At 40.7% G+C, this 25,551-nt stretch overlaps 1 protein-coding gene across 2 annotated transcripts in view; it reads right to left on the bottom strand.

Moving 5' to 3' along the window:
* The window catches only part of LOC311244458 (6-phosphofructo-2-kinase/fructose-2,6-bisphosphatase 2-like), a 63,034-nt gene extending 43,721 nt beyond the window's left edge, over positions 1–19,313 (bottom strand). Inside the window, exons 1-8 of one of the 2 annotated variants that reach the window (XM_084333976.1) lie at positions 19,233–19,313; positions 18,628–18,842; positions 14,768–14,893; positions 4,267–4,363; positions 1,424–1,490; positions 890–964; positions 709–765; positions 242–366 (exon numbers count right to left, since the gene is read on the bottom strand). In XM_084333976.1, coding sequence (XP_084190102.1) covers positions 242–366; positions 709–765; positions 890–964; positions 1,424–1,490; positions 4,267–4,363; positions 14,768–14,893; positions 18,628–18,721 — 641 coding nt within the window. In that variant the 5' untranslated portion in view covers positions 18,722–18,842; positions 19,233–19,313. Of the gene's footprint in view, positions 1–241; positions 367–708; positions 766–889; positions 965–1,423; positions 1,491–4,266; positions 4,364–14,767; positions 14,894–18,627; positions 18,866–19,232 lie in introns of both variants that reach the window. The other variant, XM_084333977.1, reaches the window with a different exon arrangement.
* Positions 19,314–25,551: the final 6,238 nt, after the last annotated feature.

Here is a 25,551-nt window from a genome sequence, read left to right as displayed (position 1 = left end):
CGGTATCTATCTATCTATCTATCTATCTATCTAACGTCCAAAGCAAATTCCTTGTACGTGAAAACTACTTGGCAAATAAAGACCTTTCCGATTACGTTGTACTTTTTTTTTCTGATAACGTGTTTTTGAGTGAGTGCCGGTCTATGCAGGCCTAAGAACATGGTACACAAACGGCCACAAAAGTCTTAACTCAAGGCGGGCATGAAAAACAGGCCCCACAGGAAATACTGGAGATCCTTACTTGTCATGTTCATCTGGGTCCAAGGGCTGGTAGGTGACTTTATAACATTCTATTCTCTTCAGGAAGTCTTCCATGACACTTTCTCTGTCTCTCTCTGGGTAATCTGGACTGGACACCTTCACGTCCTGAGGGAGAGAGAGAGAGAAAGATCTACTACAGTATCGTACCACACACACTTCTACCAGTGGAAGGACTAGCAGCATTAAGTAGAGCAGGGGTTCTCAAACTTTCTTTATACCACGACCCCATTTCATTTAGGATTTTTTTTGGCGACCCCACACTTTTCAATGTGGAATTAAGGAATATCAAAATAAAAGCACACGTTGTTGAACTTGATCATGCATATTTCTTATACAATTTTATTACAGCACTATGTTATCAATACACATTTATAAAACGAGGCATATTTAGCCAAAATATGTTGCCAGAACATACAAATAATTAAAAAGAAGTTTTGGATGAATTACCAAGATATTAGCAGCAATGACCTCTGGATCGTCACATACCGACTCCACGAAAAACACCTGCACAGAAAGACCAGTTATTTCACTCAATAACATGTTAAAACATAACACTCTGTATCAGGATAAGGGCTGTGGCTGAGATAGAACCATCGTACAAACCATTACGGCGTCACCGGTTTCTAACCTTGTAAGCGTTATTCTGTGCAAAGTTAAGGATCAGCTCCCGCCTTTCTCTGGTGGTGTTAGTGGCGTCGAAAACCTGACGACAACACGGAGCAGTCAGACCAAACCAGAGCACTTACATCTGTCAATAGATTATAGAGGTAGGGGTGTGCGATATGGAAAAATATAATATCACAATATTTTTCAAGCTGTATCACGATCCACAATATTATCACGATTCTTTTTCATGTTGGTTTTTATGGTTATTTTTCAAGTTACTTAACAGTACAACCACCTACAAGGTAACAACAACTAAAAGAAAAAGGAGTAAGAGACAATTTAGACCAAAATACCATTTCAAGCAGGTTTTTAATGAATTCGGCAATGCATCTCTGTATTAACAATTCAACAAGAATTTTGATATGGCTCCCTCAGTGTATCACGATATATACAATATCTCTGAAAAGGCATATCGTGGAGATATTGTATCGTCTCAGCGATATTTATCCCCATATTGCCCACCCATAGAGGTGCATTGTGTTACAGGTGTCCTTACTGCGATCTGACCTCCCTCCTCGTTCAGGTAGGTCTTGACGTCCTCCAGCGCTACCATGGCGCACAGTCTGCCGAAAACAGGAAACAGATTGTTTATTGTTTTGTTTATTGTTATTTGCACTTACAAACATACATTCTGGAATAAAATAAGTAAAAGAAGAACAGTTAAAATGTGCAGGAAAGGTAAAAAAGCCCAAGGGCTTATAAGCGACCTCCCCTAAACCTATATAGGATAACTACACAGAACCCCCCACCACAGTATGCACAAACACACATGCGCATATCCCTCTCTCATACACACAGATACATGCAGCATTATACAACAATTATAATGGTGGGGGGGGGGAAAGACTGCTCACAAATACACATGGATACTTACAGACTACAGGATCTGTAGTTCTTTTTTAAGCTTGCTTTTAAATTTATTTAAAGTGGAACATGTTTCTGTTAGATTTTGTATATCAGTATATCATTCCACATCATTGCACCTTGATAAACAAATGAGAATTTGGCAACAGAGGTCCTACAGAAAGGAATGCGTTAGGGCTGACCCCTATTAATCGATTAGTCGACTAATCGGTCGAAAGGAGCCGTAGTCGACTGGCCAACCTCTTAGTCGAATATAATAAAAAATATATATATATATATTATATATATATATTTTTTTATATATCTTTCTTTCAAAAAGAAAAGAGGCCTAGAAGCGTGGATAACGCTAATGGCACGCATACCAGAGGCTAACTGCCTACGAAAACAGGCACAGAGGCACTGAAAAAGGATTTCACCCATCTAATAAACACACTAGACTAGACAAATATCAAGATGTATCCATCAGTGGACCAATTGCATGCTTTTACAGAGGACATGAAGCCTTCAGTCGACTCCTTCAGACATTAAGCACCCCCCACAGCCCAAATGGAATGATAAATAAAAAAATAAAAAATAAATAAAAAATGTGTAAAAATATGATTTTTTTTTATTTTATTTTTTAGTCTACCAATAGTCGACTAACGGCAAATTTTGGCCAATCCTAGTCGACCATCCAAATCCTTAGTCGGGGACAGCCCTAGAATGCGTAAGTCTTTATTTCTTCTTGTGAGATGTGCATGATAATGAGAATTAAACTCAAAATAACTTTGAAAGAAATTAGGCAAAGATACACATTTGAACCCAAAATAATTTTATTTATTATCTTTTATTTTATTTTATCAAAATGTTGGGTATGTACATTATGTTCTTCAGGTATTTGACTTGTAGATGGAAAATGTACTTTTTGGATTATTCTTTTTTTGTGATCCAATTTTTTATTTAAGATAACATAAACACCCAAAAACAACAGCATTCACCTTTTAGAAAAGGAAAAAACAATAATAATTATTATTATTAACACTCCGCTGTTGATTGTACTGTAGCACTATTTTACTCTGTCCATTCTATTTTATTGCACTGCACTTTGCATCATTTTACTTAACTTTTTATTGCACTTCTGTTGCATTTTACTATCTACTCTATTCTACTATTTTATTGCACTGTACTATTTTTCTCTGTCTATTACAGGTTCAAAACTGCCAGGTATTAAACTGTGTGGGTATTAAACAAGAAAGACGAGAATGCTTTAACACTGTGTAGGACCCAGGCCTAGAACTGGGCCCCGAGAGGGAGGTTTGCCCTGAGTGGGATGTCCGCTTTATATGTCTGCACTTTATGTGCACTATTTTACTCTGTCTATTCTATCTTACTCTTTTTATTATTGTCTATTTAAAACTGAATCAAACCATAAACAAGGTGGCCTGTTGGGATGTTAGATCCTAATGTGGAAAAACTGTGATTTTATATGTCTGCACAAGGTGCTATACAAATAAAGTGTATTATCATTATTATTAATAAGAATACACAACAAAGTAGAATTATAGCTCAAAATATAAATTGTTTTTTTAACCCATGTTTACAAAAGTGTTCACAGGTATACAAAGCTGTTACGGCTATACAGTAGGTTGCACCAAGGTTTAGCTTTCAAGTAACCATCGGTCTTTGCATCAAGAGCTCGGTCAAAGGAAACACTCTCCAACACCAATAATGTTAGTCTTCAGTGGTGGGTTGAGGATTCTATAAGGTAAATTAGAACTGAACTTTGTAAAGATACTCAAAGTGTTAAGAGCGATGCACTGCTCTGTTGTATGTTAGAACTTTGTAAATGAGTGATGCACTGCTCTGTTGTTCTATTAAGTGTTCTGCTCTGTTGTGAATGTTATTGTATATTCTTATTGAACTATTTTATCACACTTTTTACTCTGTCTATTCTATTTTATAATCTTTATTACTGAATGAAACCGTAAACAGAGAGGCCTATTGGGATGCTAGATCCTAATGTGAAACACTGTGATTTACCTTACCTTGCTACCTCTATCTTTTTTATGCTCGCTTGTGCCTGTATTTTTTACTGTTGAACGGCAATCTCTGTATGAAAAGTGCTATACAAATAAAGTTTATTATTATTATTTAAAACACCTCCAACACATTCTCTTACTGCTACATATCATCACCCCCCCCCCCCCCCCCCCATAAAGCGAGGCAGGCTGGCAGTTAACTCTAAAATGTAATTGCATGCTTTGTCACGGTCCAGAAAAGGTGCCTCATAAACACCAGCAGGGTTTTTTTAATTGTTAGATCCAACAACACAGCAGCCTGTGGCTGGCTGGTGATATAATACGCATGGAGAGGGTTGGGTTCTCCGGGGGGGACAATAGAGAGACAATAGAGAGGGGAGGGAGAGAGAGAGGGCAGGGGGGGAGAGAGAGAGGGGGAGAGAGAGAAGGATAGGGGGAGAGAGAGAGAAGCACTCACTTTCTAATCTTCATGGCCTCTTGATTGTCGTGCCTGAAGAAGTCGTACGACTTGTATGACTTCACGGCTTCTCTCCTGTACACTCCCAGGTTAAACACTACAAGAGGACACAGGGACACTTTCAGTTGAAACTTTATTTGAACAGGGACGGCACACATTAATGAACATGAATGTAAATGTGTGAGACAGTGTTAGCCAAAGCTAATTTCCGACTGTTGTCCCTGGGCCTGGTGTTAAAAAGCAGCGAAAAAAAAATAGCATACCATATATGGCATACAGTTAATTAAGAACAGGTTAAAAACACATCATGCTAAATATATACAGCAGACATGTACAGACAATAATACGACATATTAGGTACATACGATCATACATGTACATGTGGGCAAGCAAGCAGACAGGGTTAGGGTTCTGAAGGGCTGTTGTGTTCACAACATGCGTAGTTATTTCTTAAACCATGTTTTGAGATTGTGTTTGAATGATCTGTGTGTTTCAATATTGCGGATGTAGATTGGTATGGAGTTCCAGGTCTTAGCAGTCAGGCCACAGCGGACGAAAGGTGATGAAGTTATTTTCTTCCTCTTCCTACATCAACCAAACCGGTTCTCCGGCATTACACAGTGACGTGACATCGTCGACGTCGACCAATAGAAGGGGAGGAACGAGGCTACTTCAGGAAGTACTTGGGGGGGAAAACCCGGGTAGGTATTGTGTACCCAGGGTACAAAATAGTTACACGCCCAGCGCCATTGGCTTGTAGATTTATTCTTTGGCAATTAGAATTTAAGGTCTGCCCGCCACCTGGCGGCTAACAAAATACACTGCATCTACCGCTTCTCCTCCGCTCCAATCCACTCCCTCCGGGCCGCGTGTATCACTTCCGCAACGGATTTAGTCGGATTTCGGTTTCCGGGTTCGCCTGATTGGCCACTAAGCCCATGTGACCCTACGCTAGCACGCCCCCCTTACCCCGTTTACGCCTGAGAGTCACACACAGCTAGCGGCAGCCAGAGAGCCTTGCTACTACTAGCCGAGTGATGAATGAAGCTCTATCTGTTTCACCTAACAGCACTATTGCTCCGTGATCATAGCCATCCATCTCTAAAGCTAACCACTATTTGTAAAAGCCACAACCACGTTACCATATGTAATAATATACGCCATTGTGTCGTTGTACATATTGTGTATACACCGTTAGAAGCTAACGTAGCTTAGCTTGGTAGCTATTGTTGTGCTAACGCCATACCACGACACCCAGCTTGTTAGCCAGCATGAATGCCCGATGTAGAAGGCATAGACGCAGGTCGCTTGTTGGCCGGCATGAGTGCCCGATTTGGGGTGGTTCTCTCCTCTTTGTGTGCCTTTGTCCTTGCGGGTGTTCTGCCGGGGGAGCTTGTGGACGCGACAATAGTGGTGGTTGTAGGGTGTTTGAGCTTGTAGCGCTAGTTACAAGCGACTTGGGGGCGGGGTCAACATGAGCGATTAGCGGAGCAATTCGTTTCCTTATATCGCTTCCTCCAGGGTTCCAACTTGTGTTGACAAAATGCAACCCTGCTCAGCTACGGGGAATCAGCGCTCTCTCTCTAGACTAGAAAGGTGCACTCAGTAGAGCACAGATGTCCGCCAGGGCGGCAGCCACACATAATAATAATAATAATAATAATAATAATAATAATAATAATAATAATAATAATAATAATAATAATAATAATAATAATAATAATAATAATAATAATAATAATAATAATAATAGATTGGATTTGTAATGCACTTTTTGTTCACTGGGATCCCAAAGTGATACACTACATGGTTAAAACAGTTAAAAAAAATAGAAATAAAATAGTTATTAGTAAAACAAATAAAATAAAATACAGAATAAAAATAAGATAAAAATAGAACATAGTTAATTAAAAACATAGTATAAACAGACAATTTAAAAACAAAAGCGCAATAAAATTAAAATAAAAAGCTAACAGTCAAAGGCCTTTTTGAACAGGTAGGTTTTCAGGCTTGCCTTCTCTCTCTATCTATCTATCTATCTATCTATCTATCTATCTATCTATCTATCTATCTACCTCTCTCTCTCTGTTCAATGATTTAAACGTTACAATATAAATACTAATTGGATTTTTGGCTAGTAAAAAAATCTGCCCGGCTGGTAGTTTTTAAAATCTACCAGCCAAATGGCTGGTAAGTCAAAAAGTTAAGTTTGTTCCCTGGGGTCATGGCACCATTTCTGTTTTGAAAGTGGGATCCCTCGGATGCCCTAAAATGGTAGATCTGGTCAAATTCAAATGGCTGTATCACTTGTACATATTAACACTACAACTATGTGTGTGCATAGTACATCTGATAGCACTACACCCAGTAGTACGGATTTATATATTTTATACCCAATCACCTGTGTACATTGTATATTACTATTGCACTTTACTGTTACATGTACTATACTTGTGCCGTATAATGACAATAGATTTTAATCTATCTAATCTATCTGTAACAATAATAATATTATAAAAATAGGGGCAGCCGGGTAGCGCAGCGGACTAAGCGTCTGTCTACCACCACAGAGACAGTGGGATCGAATGCAGCTGTGGTATCTCCGGCTTGGTCGACCGTCCATACTGACACAATTGGCAGTGTCAGCGGGTGGGAAGCCAGCGAGGGTGGGTCCTGGTCGTTGTAAACAGCGACTCCTACAGTTCGGTCGGGGTGCCTGCACAGCAAGGAAAGGACCTGGGGGAGGTAGTGTGACCTTCCACACGTTACACTCTCCGGGTGAGTCCGCGCTGCCAGGTGAAAAAAAGCGGTGGGCTGGCTACACATGTGTCGGAGGAAGCATGTGATAGTCTCCGCCCTCCCAGACAGACGGTAGGGGGTAGAGTGCGCAACGACCAGGAAGGGGATTGGGAATTGGCATAATGACTAACATTGGGATGGGAGAAAGACGGAAAAAGATAATACAAAAAAATATATATATAATTTGATTGTCATTTACTACTATTGCCAACAGCACTATAGAGCGCATGGGGTCTGAGCACCTGGACTCCTGGTCCCCTGATGTAACATGATAATCATGTTTGAATTTGTGTCTTCAATATCGCAAAGGCAAGGACAAATATAAAAAGTCGATGTATATCTGTTAAAGGGGTAAAACTATGGAATAACTGTGACAAAGAAGTAAAAAAGGGTAGTTCGATACATAATGTAAGAAATTATTCAAATATAAGGTGATACATATATAAAACCTTATTATTATCCTAATTATATTTTATTATAACATAACTGTATTCAACTGGTTATTAACCAATCAAACATGTAATCACTTTGAATCATTTCATTGTGTATTTTATTATTGCTTTTATTATTATGTTGGATTATGTTGTAAATACTGTGTTGTACTGTTAATGTTTCTGTTCTAGGTGTATTGTCGGTCTCATAACATCTTGCCAAAAGGACTACAGTTGCGAATTAGCCAGCTGGCTAAAACTGACACATTTACAGAAATGTTTATCAATGTGTACTGTCCTTTAAAAAAAAAACTGAAACTGAAATCGTGAAAAGATAATATAAAAACAAATAAATAAATGTGTATACGTTTTGTATATGAAACGTTTGTAACCTTTTGTTTTTGCAAAATTATGTACTGAATTATGTTTTTGTAAACACTACTTGATCCTACGTTGTGAGTTATGCAATAATGTTAATCACTCGTGCCTTGTATTACATCTTTTATATTTTTTTCTTAAAGATCTTATTTTTAGCATTCGCTTGTATTCAAGTTTGTTCATTCCAGTTAAGTACCGTGTGATTGTGTGATCTGTGTGATTTTGTGTGAAGGGCCGGGCGGACTAGCAAACAGTTTTTCATTGTATGGCAAACTTGTCTGTGTTTAACTGTGCATATGACAATAAAGCATCTTGAATCTTGTTTTTATAATAGACTCGTCGTTCATTTGAGCATGAAATTAAATACATGGATTTCACTGAATCAGCAGCAGCCCAAACCCCACTGCTTGCCAGTGTCTCCAAGAAGCTACTGCATGCCACGTCGTTGTGTGCGGTTAGAAACGGTGGCCTCAGCACTACAGCCCAAGATGTGCTCTACCACATAAAAGTGGTGGCGATGGATCATGGGGGCGACTGTAGGTTGAAGTGGATTTGGACAAAGTGTCAAATATTGAAGTCGGCCCAAGCGCAACCTGGTTGCCGATTGGCCCAACCACTGCCCTCTCCATGGTGCTGAAACCTTTTATCTCCGATTTACCAAATTTGTGTTAGGTCTTGCTCGTAAAAGATATCATTGATCTCAAGCATTTTACCCGGTTAAAACCCTTTTAACCCTTTCACTGCCGCACTACCAAACGGTTGTGTGATAGCAAAGGGTTAACCTTCCGTCGTGTGGCAGTGAAAGGGTTAAACCTACGGGGCCCCTCCTGGGGCCTATTCACCACTGCTGCTTCTCTGTACCGTAACTCTTTGAGTATTTGCGCTATCGAAAAAAAGGTCAGGGCCGTCTGAAAGCCAAGGAGCTGAGCTTTCTTCACATATATTGCCTTTTACGGTAATCCTGTGGGAGTTATTGAGGAAGTAAACACAAGTAGAATTCTACCTGCTTCAAGGTCAACTACTAAAGTCAAATTTCCGGCTAGAAAAAAGTGAGTAGAAATTTGCCTAAAAAGCATAATCTAAAAGGCCAGGGTTAAAAGACATTTTATATATTGCAGTGGCATAATAGTTCCATGTTCAACATTTACATGTGATAAGCTAAATTGATGGTCAATTGCAGTGTCTACTTCACTAAAAACCTGTAAAAATCCCATTCTGTTTTTAGTTTTCCTTGTCTAATAACAGTTTGATACACACTCAAAACATAAGTTCAACAATAGCAGACATTGAAAGCTGAAGAAGTTCTGAAAAAGGGGTGAAAAGCACTTACTGACAGCACATTCTCTGACAATTACACAGCAATAACAACTACATATACCCAGGTGGACCGTTTCAGGCTTAGGCTTAAAAGGGTTTTAATTAAATAAATAATAATTAAAAAAAAGTATGGAGACATAATCAGCTTACAATTCATGTTCAGTTCTGCAGCTACTAAGCCATTTGGTCTGTTTGACCTACTTAGCCTACTGTGCTATTAATAAATTAATTAAAAATAGTTAATTAACCTAGCTATATTTAGATCAAATGCTTGGTAAATTATGTCAACCTTCTTCTTACATATTGTATTCAATATTACTTTACTGTCCCACATAAATCGGTACGCTGTCCTGTATTTGGTCACAAACCCTACAAGATGAAAAGGGAGCAATTCTATTTCAGAAATCCTATCATCCGTTTTGAAAGTAAAGCAGCCAGTTGAGAATACGTTCATTTAATCTCTTTGCACATGCCTGAGGGCAAATCCCTTGATTTAAGAAAAATGGAAACAAACGACAAACAAACTAAAAACATTAAACAACGTTCTGTCGCTTCGTTTCATGATATGTGGGCATTTTATATGGCCTACATTTATTGTATTTTTTTTTAGATTTATTTTTTTAGCACTTATTGCTTTATCCGGATAGGCCCGTCAGAGAACAAGGATGGGAGAGAAGACGTGGGGGGAAGACATGTGGCAAAGGTCTCCGGGTCCGGGAGTCGAACACGAGGCCGTTCGCGTTGCACTGCAGCACCCTGGCGCCCCATATGGCCTACATTTAATGTAGGTATGTCTTATGGCCTACATTTATAAAAAAAAATTGAATGACCCTCCTTTCTTTCATAAATCCCACCCTGATTACATCAACAGTAGCCTCCATCTCTAACCTACTCCTGGGAAGACGAGCTGCAGATGACCCTGCACTCTGACCTCTGAAGAGATGCATCTACACAGGGGACTACTGTAGGTGTGTGTGTGTCTAGGGGGGATATCCGGAAAGACAACATTTTAATTTCCTTTTGTAAACTGACAATGAAAGTAATGTTATTACCTAAAAAGGTAGGAAACTATGTCACTCTGTAGCAATATGACATCCCTCTCTTAGTGGCGTCGTTCACTTTAACTCGACCAGTGGCATCGTTCACTTTAACTCGACCAGAGAAACACATCCCTCTCTTAGTGGCGTCGTTCACTTTAACTCGACCAGTGGCATCGTTCACTTTAACTCGACCAGAGAAACACATCCCGCTCTTAGTGGCATCGTTCACTTTAACTCGACCAGAGAAACGCGTCCCTCTCTCTTAGTGGCATCGTTCACTTTAACTTGACCAGAGAAACGTGTCCCTCTCTTAGTGGCATCGTTCACTTTAACTCGACCAGTGGCATCGTTCACTTTAACTCGACCAGAGAAACACATCCCTCTCTTAGTGGCATCGTTCACTTTAACTCGACCAGAGAAACGCGTCCCTCTCTCTTAGTGGCATCGTTCACTTTAACTCGACCAGTGGCATCGTTCACTTTAACTCGACCAGAGAAACACGTCCCTCTCTTAGTGGCATCGTTCACTTTAACTCGACCAGAGAAACACGTCCCTCTCTTAGTGGCATCGTTCACTTTAACTCGACCAGAGAAACGCGTCCCTCTCTCTTAGTGGCATCGTTCACTTTAACTTGACCAGAGAAACGCGTTTGTTGGGGCAGTGGTGGCCTAAAGGTTAAAGAAGTGAGTTTGTGACCGGAAGGTCTCTGGTTCGATCCCCCGGACCGGCAGGACAAATCTGGGCTGGGGAAGTGAATTAATAACTCTCTCCCATACCCTTAACATTTTCTCCGCCAAAAACGCTGTACAGCGTTATTGGCCCGAAAAACGCTGTACAGCGTTATTGGCCGCCATGCATTGAGCGCCAGACCTCGCTGTACAGCGTTATTGAGCTCAATATTTCATTTTTTCGCCCATGGCATTCATAATTCATATATACACCCGCGACGCTGCAGCTGGACCCTATAGGTGACGGCAACGACGGCTCAATACCACCACCTGGTGGATGGTGGGGCAAGTTACACTCACCTACAGGATATGGCTGATGTGCGTCGAATAAACTCATCCGGCCGTCAGATATCGTTGCATGACTCCCGACAGACACAATGTACATAATGGATCGCTTTCTAAACTTAATAATAGATATGATTTCGGCGTTTATTGCGACATACAAACCGGAAATGGACCTAGGCGATCGGCGTCATATACCTGGGATCTTTCACCGCCAGTCTCTTTGACCCACGGTAAGAGGAATATAACGTTATTTTCAACCCAATTGTGAGTTTCCTTGTGAGCAAACCGATCTGATCAATATATCACCCAACCTACATAAAGCATTTACTGATGATCGGGGAATTATAAACGACGCCCCCCCCCCTTCCTCCACGCATGATGAAGCATAACCTATACCGATCATATACAGTTGAATTTTTTAATATAGCGTGTATAGGGAAGAAATGCCAATCGATAATCTATATATGCGTTTAGGCCTATAACTCACGTTCTAGGAATTACTGCAGAAAACGATAAAAACATACTTATATTCTAAAAGGTATTTTTGTATGAATGTATGAATGAAAAAGTATAACGTTCCCACATCCTGAACGATAGATAATCGATGTTGAATGGGCCATAGTAATGTCAATATAGCAATAAAATTAAAAAAGTTATAGCCCTGCAAAGAAGGTAAACATCTCCATAGGCTTACAGTGGTGGCAGACTGGGTATATTGATGGGTATAACCAATGGTGGGGAATGTGTTAAAGGAAAACTCCAACATTTTGGGAAATTAGCTTATTTGCCATCTACCCTGGAGTTAGACAAGAAGATGCATACCTTTTTCGTCTCTGTGCATGCAGTAGGAGTAGGAAGACGTTGGGAACTAGGCTAATGGAGGAACCTACTTCCAGTGACTGACGCTAAGCTAGGCTAACGGTGCGTGTCTTCCTACTCCTACTACATGCACAGAGAAGAAAAAGGTATGCATCTTCTTGTCTAACTCCAGGGTAGATGGCAAATAAGCTAATTTCCCAAAATGTTGGAGTTTTCCTTTAACACATTGAGTGCCAGCCATGAGAAATCTCGTGATTTCATGCCATGCGTTGAGTGCCAGGGACGAGAAATCTCATTATTTAATCGTTATTGCTTTTATTAGCGATATCCATAAATTTTTCATCAATCATCAATCAAATATACCGCCCCCTATCGTCTCCCGGATGGTAATGCACCCATTGGATTGGACTCAATGGAAATGCATGGGGGGGGGAAAACCCGGAATCCACATTTTACTTCTCAGGCATGTAACCGGAGACCATTACAATCACTACACTAGCAGCCTTTAGGTAGGAACCAAAACCTGGTAGGAACCAAAACTTAAACTGAACACAGAGGCAGTTACATCGATAGTATATGTGTACTTATGCACGCTAGAGAAGCCGGCTGAAAAATCGACGCTAACGTCATACACGCACACACACACACACACACACAGACACGTTGAGATATATGTAAAAAATACATCTGATTACCCCAAGACTGGTAACATAGATTCCTTACCTCACATCAGATGTTCTGCAAAAAGATTATTCCAATTCCTGATCGTCATTCCAAATATCGATCGCGTTCATTGATCCAACGTTAGGTACTCGAAACAGATAATCCACGCTGCTCTGAGTGTCCACAATGAATCCAATCGTACATAATTCACCCACGGACTATTGTTAGGAACATTCTAGACCATTAGTTCCGCCAGAACATTCTGGCACGTGTGTCATGCAGCGTTTCCGTTAGCCGGTAATTACCGGTTTTTGACCGGCAAAATCTGTTGAAGTCCGACTTATTTAATATCTCCGGTCTTAATGTCCGGTGAAAATAATTCCCTGAGTCTAAGCACAATTTGATTATTTGAATTGTATTAAAATAGGCTAAAATTAAATAGCCTATGCGATGAACGAAACGATCATTACATTTGTTTCCTCGTTGCTTCTAATAATGACAACGACGTTGTCGGCGAGAGCTTAGTGCTGGGTGTGCGAGTGCATGTGAAGCTGCAGAGCCAGAGAGGCAACGGCACAATGCAGTATTCCATCAGTACTCCAATTCGGCCATTTTCAGCCAATGTTGGGTGGGGGGCGCTGTTGTGCGGTTCCCAGAAAAGAGCCAATAACAGCTAAATCAGCTTCTCTGCAGCGCCATACTCTTTGCAAATAAGTCGTTGCGAGGTGGAGAGAGTCGTCACGCAAACCACGATAATGTTGCCGTCTCTCTGCTTTCTCAGTTCTTCGCTTGATATAATTAATACAAATGTCCAATATAACGGAATTCGTTAGCTCATAAAAATGTGATTATAACAGACTGCTGTTTAGTGTCGGACCGACTGCCCACATACGCGGTCTATTTTAGTTCAAGTCAGCAGCAGCACGGAGTATCGAGGGACTTATTTTATTTGGAATATATTAATTAATGACTGTATACGCAAAAGTAGCCTAGTTTTAAGTAATAATATTATAAATCTACATGCCTTGAGGATGACATTCTTTATTCTAAACTATGACCGGAATTAATCTCATTTGTCCGGTAGATTGAAATCTTGCAGGTCACGGAGACCGACAACAATTTTTTCTAACGGAAACCCTGGTGTCATGATGTCATAGCTGAACATGCTAGAACATTAGCTCTGCCACAACATTCTGGAACGTTCGTGATGATGTCATAGCTGAGTGGCAGTTCTGGCCACCGACAGTCTTTGTGTAAAGAGTTCATAGCATCAAGAAAGAAGATGATAAAGTCCATAATTTCCTCTCTTATTGCATGCAGCCAATAAATTCTCACGGTCCGGATTGAAATAAATCCAATCAGTAATATAAAGAACGTGTTGCTGTCATCATTGCAAGTAGAGGGAGTTACAATCGATAATCTAGCGTTTATTTGAAAACGATTCATAAATCAGCCGGAAAATGACAACGTGTTATGTGTATTCCAGTAAAGAGCTATTATCACGGAATCTTTTTTTTTTTATTCTTTTTTTTTGACATTTCCAAAAACTTCAGTTTTTCAAAACGGTATAAATGTACAGATGAAAAAACAATCCGTTTCGTACATGTTGACTGCAAGCAAGTCATTGATAAGCGGCGGGCGTATTAGACACATAGCCATAATATAGAATAATAGAAATAGCTCCGCGAAAATCATGAAATATCGGAAAATCAGTCCAAAAAGGCTGGCATTCAAGCGATAAATAGTGCGCCCCCTGCTGGCACTCAATGTGTTAACACAAACCACTGAAGTGCCCTTGGGCAAGGCACTAAACCCCCAACTGCTCCAGTGGAGTTGCTCGGTGGCCAACAGTGTCAGATTGTGGTTGTACTGGGCAGCTCCCAGGTGTGAATGGAACGGTGTGAATGTGAAGCAGGGCGTAGCTGAAAAAGAGCATCCGTGCTCAGCGAACCTACCCTGGGTAAATAAGGTAAAAAAAGAAAAAAAAAGTTTACTCGACCAGAGAAACAAAGCGTGCGAGTGAAAGCAGCCCAACACTCACCCTTGGTAGGCACTCCTATCCAGTTGAGGTAGCGCGTCAGCTTCTTGGACATGTAGGTCTTCCCCCTGGCAGGCAGCCCAATCATCACGATCACCGTTGGAGAGTTGGTCATGTAGGAGGCCCAAGCTGTAAGCAGGAACACACACACACATTTGGATTATTTGTGAGGACATAACTGGACTAAAGATGAATTCCCTAGCCTTAAGCAATGCATGCCTGAACCTAACCCAACCTAACCCTTACCCAACCTCAGGGTGCCTTTTTAAAATGGGAGGGGGGGCAACAAATGTATGGACATTTGGTCGTTGCAAAGACAGAAGCACAAGTAACACACACATAAGAGGGGGGGGGGCGACAGTGGCTCAGGAGGTAGAGCTGTCGTCTGGTAATGGGAAGGTTCCCGGTTCGATTCCCACTCCTTCCCACTCTCTCTAACAATTGTGTGTATTGAGCCATACTGTATTGTACCCATTCTGCAATCTGTTAAAATAAAGTTTTCATTCACACTCAAATCTGTGTTCATTTTTTATTTTGCATACTAATGTTCCGTGTCTTGAGTCGTACTTGTATTGAAAAACTGATTTTATATGTCTGAGGAGAAGACTGGTACTCATCATCTTCGTCTCCACAAAGTACCGGGGGGTCTACTGTATGTGAGACATATTTCCTTTAGAGTGAAAGAAAAATGACATGTGAACAAGTATGTTGTGCCAGGTTAATGTACTCTACTATTTTTGTATCACAAACAGTGCTGTATATGTACAGTTTATTCCCCCTCAAATGTATATACTCTATTATTACTATATATACTCTACTATTTTTGTATCACAAACAGTGCTGTATATTTGTAGATCTGGTATGTCATAAATGTCTAGTATATTTGTAGATCTGGTATGTCATAAATGTCTAGTATATTTGTAGATCTGGTATGTCATAAATGTCTAGTATATTTGTAGATCTGGTATGTCATAAATGTCTAGATGTAACATTACTGTCTATCTGTATGTCATGTTATGATGAATTGAAAATGGGGGACCCTGATGTAAACAAGACGAAAGTTGTGTATGTTGTAAACGAGAGAGAGAGAGAGAGAGAGAGAGAGAGAGAGAGAGAGAGAGAGAGAGAAAGACCCCCCCCCCTCATCCGCATGCGCAGTAGTGCAAAGACTTGTCCATGCCACAATACTTGAAGTTGTCCACGCCACGAAGCCCCGCCTCTAACGCGGCCCCGCCATGAAGCCCCGCCCAGACGTGTGGCTCTGCAGATATACCCTATTGGTTTGAGCTGCTGCCTGATGACGAGAGAGAGACAGTGTAACAAGTGTAAGACCACCTGCTTCCTGTGGCCCCCCCCTGGCCTGCTAACTGTCCTGAGTGCCTGGTCTGCCTCTACCACACCCAGGACCTGTGCAACTGCACCATTTACCATTCACATAAGAACACACACACAAATGTACTGAAAGGGAATTGTGATCCCCTGGTCGAACTTGAAGCTGGTTGACATTTCCATCATACACAACTCCTCACCCATACTTAATGTTTCGCCAACAGCCTGCTGCTAAGCAACTGCCTGCACTCATCCACTGTACTCTCACCGGGCAAAACATGGACAGGGTTCCCACGCTTGCCTTGACATTTTTTTCCATGCTACCTCCTGATTTTCCAGGTACCATTATTAAGTGATGAGCTTTCCGCCCCCCCTCCCCTCACACACACACAACCCCCTAGGACACCTGACTACTTACTTGATTTAAAAGATGTGCCAGTCAAGCCTACATTGTAAATGCTTAGAGATTATGTCTTATTGATAATATCAATGCATGAAATAATGTAACAAGCTGTAGATGAACAACAATTTATTGAACTGGAACTTTGAAACACATGAGCACTGGGATTGATATATGTTCTCTCTTCCACTCCTCTCCTATCTCATCCTGTCCTCTTCTCTCCACACCTCGCCCTGTGTCCGCTCCCGTCTTCTCTTCCTACTCTTCTCAACTCCTCTCCACTCTTCTCCCTTTTCCTCTGTCATCCTCTACTCTCTTATCCTCCGGAAACAGAATAAGTTGGTACTAAACATCTCAAAAACCTTTTTGACCAATTATCTTGGGTTCGAGTCATAAATTGTCATCGATACCAAAAATGAGTTTGAACGTGTCTGACGAACCCATAGAACAGGTAAATAAAGTAAAATTACTGGGCATAATAATTGATAGCCAGCTGACGACGACAAATATCGTTTTATTAGCGATCTGAAATCATATTTCATCAACCGAGTCTCCCGTTGGTACACCAGCTCCTACAGGAGCTCAGAATGGAAAAAAGCGCCCCCTATCGTCTATCCCTGTGTAACTGCAGGTCAGTCGCTTAGACGGACCTGGGATCTGTAGATAGGTAGAGGCGGAGCCAGCTGGTTCCTTGTGCTGGCAAGAAGTCTGATCAACATGGAAGTCATCGCGGGACGGGAATCAGCCTGGAATATATATTCACAGCAGCCAATACTCAATCAATAAGCGTGATCGATATTTGGAATGGCGATCAGGAATTGGAATGATCTTTTTGGAGAACATCTGATCTGAGGTAAGGAATCTATTTTACCAGTCTTGGGATAATCAGAGTTGTATTCGCTGAGATCTCAGCGTGTCCCCTATGTGTGATGTGTCTGTGTGTGCGCGATCGCTGATGAGGAAATAAGAGAATCGATTTTTCAGCTCGCGTCCATAGCGTGTATACGTACACATATACTATCGATAATCTTAGCGTTTATTTGGAAACGATTCATAAATAGGCCAACAAATTACAATGTTTTTGTGTATTCTAGAATATTCCAGTAAATGTCATCATGGAATCTTTATATTTTCCTTGAAAACAAGGGCTTTTCAAAATGCTATAAAACGAAAAAGAACCCATAAAAAAACAATCCGCTTCGACAATGTTGACTGCAAACGAGTCATTGATAAAGCGACGGGCAGATTAGACACATAGCCATCATTTAAAACATAGATTAGGCGTTTTTAAGCTAACATTGAAGTGGATGGTGGCATTCAACGGGTAAATCAAGGTTAAACAAGGGCTCTGAAAGTGTTAAGGGGATGCAGACCAGAGAAAGACTTTCGTCTTGTCTACATCAGGGTCCCCCATTTTCAATTCATAATGAATTGTAAGTACGGGTGCAATTAGCACCGTGCAATCCATTCTTTGTGGATCTAGCCCTATTATGTTTCCCTGTGTTGCTTCAAGTTCATAAGATACACAAGTCCACAAAAGCCCACCCTCTCCCCAGTCCAGTAGTTAACAGATTCCCTCAAACACTGTGCTTGGCAAGACCAAGCTTGCCGCTCACGTTCTGTAAACAACACAGCTGAAACCTGGAGACCTAGCGGGGCAGGATTCCTGACGACACATTCCTCAGAGTGAACTATCCAGTTAAATTAAAACCTAGTTTCATGGTTTTTCCACTGTAGCTCATGTGATACTGAGCGGGCTAATTATTATCTTATATCTACAGGTGTATGGCGTAGGTAGGTGTATAAGAACAGGCTTTGAGAGGACACACACACACACACACACACACACACACTGAGGAGGACACTCCCTAGTGCCAGGCAGCGCCTGAGGGGAACATTCTACAGGGACAATTACCACGTGTCTTTATTGAAAGAAGGGACTGATGGCGAAATGTTAAGAATAGACTACTTTCTTATTTATTTTCCATGTGACTAAAGCGGCAGCTTTTCCAGGAGAAGAACGACCCCGTGCCTAGTTCACATTCTGTCCTACTTAGCTTTGATCATTAACACCAGACAGACACGTCTCAGTCAGGACGCGTTTGACCTTGAGGACAGAAACAAAGACACTTACAGCATTTCTTCTCATTGACCCTGAGCTCTGTTTTCTTCCCATCAGATGAGTTGTCTGGGGCTGGGGTGGTGTGTTTGTGCTGGCTGGCAGCCATGGTCTCTCTCTCTCTGTGTTGTTGTGTCCTGACTCCTGTCCTGTCACGGCTGGCTGGGGGCTGGGAGCTGGGAGGTCAGGTCACTAGCAGGACGAGGTCAGCATCTCTTTGGAGGACGAGGCTGCAGGCAGCAGACAATCACAGCTTATCAGCAGCAATGGAGCCGGTTGTGTGTAAACAACATGTTGATATCCAAGCAGCAAACCAGAAATCAAGTAGCAGATTCATCATAATGTAAACATATTTGCTCATCGGATATATAGTCAATTATTGTTTGGTGAATTGCTTCAATATCACATTGTATTTCACTGCATGCGACAACAATGCATGCAACACTATCGTTTTATCAGCGGATATAAAGGCTACACAAAATTATTTCGATTTACAGTTGGCCTGCATAGCAACTACTACTGTACTTCATTTATGCTTCTACATCAGGAGTATACATCTAAAGAGATGTTTTTAAGGAGATGGTGCCACTACAAAGCAAAGGATAAATGCATTAACTTACCAAAAACGGAAGCAGGTGTCGGCACAATTTATCTTTTCTTTGGAACTGATACACCAGTTCGCTCTCCGGCTGGAACCCTCCGCGTCACCGTTTAGCTCCGCCCCGGCGTCTGCTGCAGGAAGGTCCGGCTTGTGCTGCTACACCGATCTGGGGTCTGTTTAGCTCCGCCCCGGCGTCTGCTGCATAGATGGTCTGCTGCAGGAAGGTCCGGCTTGTGCTGCTACACAGATCTGGGGTCTGTTTACCCACCTTCTCTGAGATTTACACGAGGTCATCCCTCTTCAAGCCTGTAGGGGGAGCTCTAAGCCACGATGAGACGTGGCATGATGAGAATGCCTTGCATTGTTGTTGCTTTGGCACATTTTATTGTGTAATTGATTGATTGATTGATTGATTGATTGATTGATTGATTGATTGATTGATTGATTGATTGATTGATTGAAAACTTTATTAACAGATTGCAGAATGGGTACAGTGCAGTACAGCTCAATACATACAATTGTTAAGGGGATGCAGACCAGAGAAAGACTTTCGTCTTGTTTACTGTACATCAGGGTCCCCCATTTTCAATTCATCATAATATGACATACAGATAGACAGTACTGCTACATCTATACATGTAATAATGTAATTTGATGTATACATCTATACATGTAATTTGATTTCATGATAGAGCAGCTTTTGACCAATGCAGTTGTTGAATAAAATAATTCGCCGGATTAACTGATTTTTATTATAAATTCCAACATACTTTGTTGGAATTTTGATAGGTTGGTTATATTGTAATGCAATGTCAGACCACCTGGTTAATAACTTGTTATTGAACTTGATATGGGAAAGTATATCAAGATTAAAATATGCTAAATGAAATGGGCAAATTGCCCCAATAATTATGCAGATATTGACATTGCAAGTATTATTATGTAATATTTGGTCAATGAATTCATGATCACCTACGGGAGACTGCAATTCGAAACTGGCCCATGTAAATGTCCTAACCCAACCCCCTCCAATGTACAGTAAATGACCAAGTATGGTTGTCAATATTCCAATGTACAGTTTTGCTTGTACAGTTGTACAGTGTGTGTCCCCCCCCACCCCTCCTGCCCAACCCCCCCACCCACCGATCCACCTCCAATGTACAGTTTTTACATCAAATGTATATACTCTTTTCTGGACTCTTTTTCTATCACAAACAGTACTGTATTTGCAAATCTCGTATGTCATAAATGTATAGATGGAGCAGTACTGTATATCTGTATGTCATGTATGTCATATATGTCCTGAAGAATTGAAAATGGGGGACCCTGATGTAAACAAGACGAAAGTCTTTCTCTGGTCTGCATCCCCTTAACAAATTGAGCTGTACTGTAGTGTATTGTACCCATTCTGCAATCTGTTAATAAAGTTTTCAATCAATCAATCAATCAATCAATCAATCAATCAATCAATCAATCAATCAATCAATCAATCAATCTTGTGTGCATAAAACAATTAGTAACTAGACTACTCTCACTCACCCTGGGACATACATACACACAGACCAGTAAATAATTTTGATACACTTCAAAAATACACAGTATAGTTTCACGATTTGTACATATTGTTGATAATGGTAACATAGTAAAAATCCACACCTTTGATCATTGATGGATCCATGATGGTTATAGGGTTGGGTACTGAACAAATTGCGGTACCCATACATGTTTATAAGAGTGTAATATGCTAGACATTAAGACTAGTGTGACTACGGGACTACTGTCACGTCTCTTGGGTCAATGTACAATAATGGTTCACCTGACATGGATGTTCACTGGAATTATCTATTGTGTTTTCTTTTTTCTTTACCTGTAGCACTTTGAGATACCAAATATAAAGTGCAATACAAATACAATTATTATTATTATTATTATTATGGATGTAAATAAACACCCTCAAATTAAAGCAGAAAGTCTGCAATTTAAGCTCATAGTCAAGTGTTCCATTTCAAACCCAATATGCTGGAGTACAGAGGCGAAACAAAACAAAAGCCTTTCACTGGACTCAGACTTACAGAATGCATTATATATATATATTTATTTTTGTGATGATTACTTCCTGCAAAACCATGGCCCCCAGGGCGAAATGGCGGACATGTACTGTCCCGATGAGAATACAGTGGGTCGGGCCTATACATTTTGGGTCCCACTGCCACATGACAAGAGGGGTATTTTTCTATAGGCCTGGGTCCAGCGAACCATTCAAAGGTTTCAAAATCCTGAATGTTCAGCATCTTTATCTGTGTTCATGGCATACGACCGCATACCTATAGGGCATCTTTATCTGTGTTCATGACATGGTGATGGGCATCTTTATCCGTGTTCATGACATCAATGCCTTTATGCATTTTAATCTATGTTGTTATTTCTTTATTGAATTTCTTAATTTTTGTTGTTTTGTATATGTGTAATATGGACCTTGAGTCTGGAATAAAGTCTTCATCATCATCATCATCATCATCATAGCAGTGGGCATCTTTATCCGTGTGCATGACAGCTATGCAGTGGCGTCATTTCAGTAAAGGCCAAGGTATGGCAAGGAGGGGGGGGTTGTCAAATCAGTCACGTTTGGTGAGTTGTTTCTATACAATTCACTTATATGACATTTATGTATGACACAGGACTACAAAAGCATTTAGTATAGAAATGTGTCAACAGACTAAAGCAGGGAACCACAATATTTTGCATACAAATTATGCTGAGCAGAATGTAATATCATAACCACCAGGGCCATCAGTAGAGGGGACTGTAAGGTGCCTTTTCGGTATACTACCTTTGCAAAAACTGTTCTCTGTTAAAGGTGGTAACTACTGGAATAGCCTACCAGTTGTGATTAGAGAGTGCCCCACATACTCCATGTTCAAGACGCATCTTAAACTGCATCTTAAGGCAAACCAGAACTGTGATCATTTTAATCTGATTTAGTTTATGTAACTTGTTTCTTGTTTTTATTGTTGTTTTTATCATTGATTGTCACAATGCTACCCTAAGCAGGCTATTTATTTATTTATTGAAAGAGTTTTGCTGTCTCCTGTTTAGGGACTACGGGTGTAAATTAGCTCTTGCTACAACCCTACATGTTTACATTTTGTATTTTGTACTTGATGTTCATTAACATGTGCTGTCCCTATCAAATAAACTATCAAATCAAATAACTGTCCATTATTTTTCTTGCAATTGAGCCAATTTCCTTAGGTTTGGAGGTGTGTGTTCAACAGAATGTAGTATCAAAAACACGTTCACAAAAAGTATGGGTTACTGAATGCTGAACTGCACTGTTATAATCACTAAGCCATTGTAAGACCCGTGTCCCTGTATCACTTGTCTCTGCTGCCCTTTGACTAAAAAACGTCAGTATGTCCACTTTCCTTTTTTTTCTGGCGGCATATTTGAGTTAGTCACCTAGTAAAAGTGAGATAATTGACTATATCAAAACATGCTAGGGCTGTACTGAATAGTTCGAAGCTTCGTTCATAATGTTGACATTTGAATTCTTAATTTTAAATAAACAAATAAAAATAAAATCTTTTTTATATATATTAATTTGCCAAGGTGCCATACCAAAACGACACCCCTGAGCTATGGGCATCTTTATCTGTGTTCATGACATAGCGATGGGCATCTTTATCCGTGTTCATGACATAGCGATGGGCATATTTATCCGTGTTCATGACATATTATGGGCATCTTTATCTGTGTTCATGACATAGCTATGGGGCATCTTTATCTGTGTTCATGACATAGATATAGGGCATCTTTATCTGTGTTCATGATATAGCTATGGGCATCTTTATCTGTGTTCATGACATAGATATGGGCATCTTTATCTGTGTTCATGACATAGCTATGGGGCATCTTTATCTGTGTTCATGACATAGATATGAGCATCTTTATGTGTTCATGACATAGCTATGGGCATCTTTATCTGTGTTCATGACATAGCGATGGGCATCTTTATGTGTTCATGACATAGCTATGGGCATCTTTATGTGTTCATGACATAGCGATGGGCATCTTTATGTGTTCATGACATAGCTATGGGCATCTTTATCCATGTTCATGACATAGCTATGGGCATCTTTATCCATGTTCATGACATAGCTATGGGCATCTTTGTTTCATGACATAGCTATAGGGCATCTTTATCTGTGTTCATGACATAGCTATTGGCATCTTTGTGTGTTCATGACATAGCTATAGGCATCATTATCCGTGTTCATAGAGATGGTCATTCACTCCACTCATAAATTGATATCACTCACATTCTCATTGGAATCACAATTCTTTATTCTCTTAAAAGAAACTATCCTCAGTGTCTAACTAACACATCATATAACACTGAACAACCCCTTCTGCTGTAGGATATGTGCTTGTAAAACAATGTCCGTTAGTAGTAGATAATCTGGTATTACATAGTTTTTGCTCGTTTTGATAGTTGAATCGGAGGACAGTTGCCTGACATGGAGATGCAGTTGGATAGCTAAGCCACTAGGGGGGGGTTCTCGAGTCAAACGAGCACATGACGTGTACAGGGTGTGTCTGTCCATACAAGTATATCCTGACCTGTGTCCATTGCAACAGTTAGCGATAGATGCCCTTAATTCAATTCAGATAATACTGAAAAGAGGGTTTGGCCTTCATCCCACCAAGTCGTCTCCACATGGTGACCACCAAGTCGTCTCAACATACTTTGCCATCAGGGTTGCGCCTTCTGGCCACAGTCTCTCCATTGTAGCCCTTTAAAACTCAGGAAGTACAGGTAAACAATGAGTCTCTGAAGATCCCTGATCTGTTCTCTTGAAGGTCAGCACATGTTCTCTTGAAGGTCAGTACATGGGGGAAATAAAGGGATCCAGCTTTCAAATGATATGAAAATGAGGACTCGTCAACAGTTATGTTTTTTTTTTTTTCATTCCATGTACATACCCTGAATGCCTTGATTGAGAATGAATACTTTACATTTTTCTTTTCCAACCCTTTCACGACACGAGTACCGAGATGTGACTTGCTAGGATCTTTCGTTGTGTCGTTTGTGTTGAGAAGGCCATCATTTCAAAAGATTACACTGGTAACGCTCACTGAGAATCCAGAAATGATTACGACTGGGTTTTCGTCAGTAATATTAACTCCGGAGGTTAATATTACAATCTAGAAGGAATGAGTAAGAAAAGGAACAAGCAGTAAGAAGGATGACTAGGGACGTGTAACAAAAGGGGATGTTTAATGGTTTCTTTGGACAATGAAATGTACACGTCCGTTGGTGATAAAAATACAAATAAACAAATAGCAAAATAATAAAAATCCAACAACCAGGTGCTGTGCCAGCATTCCCAGCTCTACTCCTATTATTTGACACAGACTAAAAATACAAAGACAGAGTGGAACAGGGGGGCAGGGCTGTGATGCAGGGGGTTGACACATAGGAGGAGAGCCAGCTCTTCGAGGAGACGGGAAGTGAGATCAATGTAACCCCTGTCCGTGACCATCTGCTATAGCCCTACATCTGGCCCCCTTAACACTCCTGGTCCCGGAACCCATCTCAAACCCGCCCTCTTTTCTCGATCCTCCAATCACAACGGTGGCTTCACGACCGCGACCACTTGAGAAGCAACAGCTGTGATTGGAGGATAAAAAAAAAAGAGGGCAGTGTTTGAGAGAGGTCCATTAAGACATGAAGAGATGTGAGAAATAGGAGGGTTCAAATCCCATTTATCTCACACATATCATTTCCATATTCAAGTGTCGTGGGGTTGGGATGGGAGCTACTGTAGGCAATGCACTCAAAATTGTGCTCAAACTGAGGACACACACATGCAGCAGGAACCAAGAGTGGACCCCCCCCCCCCAAAAAAAAAATATAAAAAAAACCTTCATGTTGCCCCAAAATGTATAGGCCATTTGACTGAGACATTTAAGTGTACTCCAATGAGTTTAACTCATTTCAGGCATTTGACCCATGTCAAAACTCAACCCCTCTTTCTTGATCCTCCAATCAATAGCGGTGTGATTAGAGGATCAAGAGAAGAGGGCGGGGTTTGAGATGGGTCAACAGCCAATCCAATGCAGCACCAATCAGTCGAATCTTAGTTGAAAAGACTTGCAGAAAATTATTATACAATATTAGAAATTAAATTTAAAGATGTACCATAGTCCCGGAATAAAAAAAACAAACAAAAAAAGCCTCTGTGACGAGGGGTGAGAGGTCAAGCTGCCAGGAAGGGCACTGAGAGACGAGCTACGTGGATTCAGCTTGAGCGGTCAGATTTATGCTTAACTGCAAC

Source organism: Notolepis coatsorum, assembly GCF_963971535.1.
Source record: "Notolepis coatsorum genome assembly, chromosome: 17".
Classification (NCBI taxonomy): Eukaryota; Metazoa; Chordata; class Actinopteri; order Aulopiformes; family Paralepididae; genus Notolepis; species Notolepis coatsorum.
The sequence above is the reverse complement of the archived record's forward strand: the minus strand, read 5'-3'. Positions and strand labels throughout refer to the sequence as shown.